The sequence below is a fragment of the Rhea americana genome, unplaced genomic scaffold (genome assembly GCF_003343005.1).
Source record: "Rhea americana isolate MKP2758 unplaced genomic scaffold, rheAme1 scaffold_566, whole genome shotgun sequence".
Classification (NCBI taxonomy): domain Eukaryota; kingdom Metazoa; phylum Chordata; class Aves; order Rheiformes; family Rheidae; genus Rhea; species Rhea americana.
This window is the reverse complement of record NW_028186719.1, coordinates 43,242-45,885: the sequence shown is the minus strand read 5'-3', so window position 1 is coordinate 45,885 and position 2,644 is coordinate 43,242. Positions and strand designations below refer to the sequence as shown.

General features: G+C 64.2%; 1 protein-coding gene across 1 annotated transcript in view; it reads right to left on the bottom strand.

Annotated features, from left to right (window-relative positions):
- LOC146587793 (uncharacterized) overlaps nucleotides 1-2,130 on the bottom strand; it is a 5,909-nt gene extending 3,779 nt beyond the window's left edge. The window contains exons 1-3 of the mRNA XM_085318972.1: nucleotides 2,115-2,130; nucleotides 1,348-1,966; nucleotides 627-777 (exon numbers count right to left, since the gene is read on the bottom strand). Coding sequence (XP_085175098.1) covers nucleotides 627-777; nucleotides 1,348-1,966; nucleotides 2,115-2,130 — 786 coding nt within the window. The remainder of the gene's footprint in view (nucleotides 1-626; nucleotides 778-1,347; nucleotides 1,967-2,114) is intronic.
- Nucleotides 2,131-2,644: the final 514 nt, after the last annotated feature.

The following is a 2,644-nucleotide window of genomic DNA, read 5'->3' as shown; positions in this document are numbered from 1 at the left end:
GGGGGGGTCAGGGGGGTCCTGTCGGGCCGAGGAGGCCGCGGGGGGAGGTACCAGGCCGCCCCCCCCCCTTCACCTCAGCCCCGTAGAGCCGTCGCCGCGGCCACCCCGCGACCCGGAAACGCTCGCGCGCCGCCAGGGGCCGCTCCGCGCCGCCCGGCGGACCGCAACTCGATGCCGTTAACCCCTTCCTTGCCGCGAGCAACTATTACCCCGCGAGCCAGCAAGGCGCTTGGGTCAGTTTTCCCCATTTCCGCTGGTTTTGCCCCATTCGGGGGGCCCCCTCTCTGCCCCACATACACCACCGGGAGCCAGAGGGCGAGGGAGTCAATGGGATTTAATGAGGCTCGGCTGCCCCATGGTGGGTCCCCACCTCTGCAGCCTGGCCCATGGGGCAGAGTTAAGGGGATGGAGGGTCTCAGGGTTCACAGGGGCTCAGGGGCAACCTGGGGCGCATTCAGGGTGCCTGGAGCTGAATATAGGGTGCCCACAGGCAGATTTAGCATGTCAGGAGCAGATTTGGGGTGTCCAGAGCAAGATTCGGGGTGTCTGAAGCCAGAGTCAAGTGTCCAGAGCCAAATTCCAGGCGCTCGGAGTTGGATCCACGGTGTCTAGAGCCCAATTAGTACAGGATGTTCAGTGCAGGATTCAGTGTGTCCCGGGCCAAATTTGTGGTATCCAGAGCTGGATTTGGGCTGCTTAGACTTTGGGTGCTCAGAGATGGGTTTGGGGTGTCCAGAAACAGATTTGGTGTCCACGTCCACAGCTGGATTAGGGTGTCTGGAGCGGGATTATGGGTGCTTGGAGTCTGATTCAGGGTGTCCAGAGCCTGATTCGGGGTGTCCAGATGTAGACTCAAGTGTTTGAAGCCAGATTCCAGGTGTCCAGAGTCAAACTTTGGGAGCTTGGAGCCGAATTCAGATTGCCTGAAACTAAATTTGGGGTGTCGAGACCTAAATTCTGTGTCCAGAGCCAGATTCAGGGTGTTCAGAGCTGGATTTTGGATGCTCAAAGGTGGATTTGGGTTGTCTGCAGCCAGATTCAGTGTCCGGAGCCAGATGTGGGGTGCTCAGAACCAGATTCTGGATGTCTAGAGATAGATCCAGGGTGCTCAGGGCTGGATTTAGGGTGCTCGGAGTCAGACTCAGGGTGACCAGAGCTTGGGGTGCTCAGATCCAGATTTAGGATGTTCCAAGCCAGTCAGGGCATCCACTAGAGGTGGATTCGGACTGCTTGCAGCTGGACGCGGGCCGTCCCCATCTGCTCGTGGGTCCCTGCCGGTGGGCTCGTGCCCGGGGTGCTACGGCGGCCGTCCCAGGCAGCGGGACGGCTCCCCTTGGCGGGGGCTACTTGTGGCCCCGCTGGTGGGCAACGAGGCCGGAGCGCTGGCGGAAGCGGCGGCCGCACTGCGGGCAGGGGAAAGGCTTTTCGCCCGTGTGGATGCGCCGGTGGGCGGCCAGGTGGGAGGCGACGGCGAAAGCCCGGCCGCACTCGCCGCAAGCGTGCGGCCGCTCGCCCGTGTGGCCCCGGCGGTGCAGCGCCAGCGCCGAGCTCTGGCTGAAGCGTTTGCCGCAGTGGCCGCAGGCGAAGGGCCGCTCGCCCGTGTGCACCCGCCGGTGCACGGCCAGGTGCGAGGGCACGGCAAAGGCCTTGCCGCACTCGCCGCATGTGTGGGGCCGCTCGCCCGTGTGCAGGCGCCGGTGGAGGCCCAGCGCCGAGCTCTGGCTGAAGCGTTTGCCGCAGTGGCCGCAGGCGAAGGGCCGCTCGCCCGTRTGCACCCGCCGGTGCACGGCCAGGCGCGAGCGGGCCCCGAAGGTCTTGCCGCAGTCGCCGCAGCGGTGGCTGGGGGACGCCGAGGGGACGCTGCTGTGCTGGTGGCCGGCGGGCGCCGCTGGGGACGCGCCGGGGACGCGGTGGTTGGGTGGTGATGGCTCCGGGGGTGGTTGCGGGGGGTTGGTGGCACCGGGGGCTGTGGAGAGAAGGGAGAGATGAGGCAGAGGGAGCCAGGGTGTGACACGGGGACACGGGGGACACGCAGAGTGACAGGGTGGGATGTGGCGGGGGAACGTGGTGACATGGGGACACGCAGAGTGACATGAAGATGCGAGAGGACATACGGGGACAGAACAACATGGGGCGGATGTGCAGAGTGACATGGGGACATGGGGGACCTGTGGTGGGATGCTGGGGTGACACATGCAGTGACACATGTAGGGACACAGAGGGGACATGTGGCATGACATGGCAGGGATGTGACGGGACATGGGGAACCTGGAAGGACAAGAAGTGACCTAGGGACACATGGAAGGAGAGAAGGACTCCAGGCAGGGTCATGAGGGGACATGGAGGGACCTGGGGACACATGGTGGGGACATAAGATGACACAGAACCACCTAAGGGACACAGGGACACCTGGGGACATGAGGTGACCTGGGGAAACATGTGGGGGGCATCCGATGACATAGGGCCACCCAGAGAGACATGAGAGGACCTGGGGCCACCCGAGGACCTGTGGGGCAATGTGGAAGGGCCATGGGGGAGGGGGGGAAGTGCAGGTGACACAGAGGGACCCAGAGGGGACATAGGAGGCCATGAGAGGACCTGGAGGGGACAAAGGGAGACACTGGGAGGACCCAGGGGGATATGG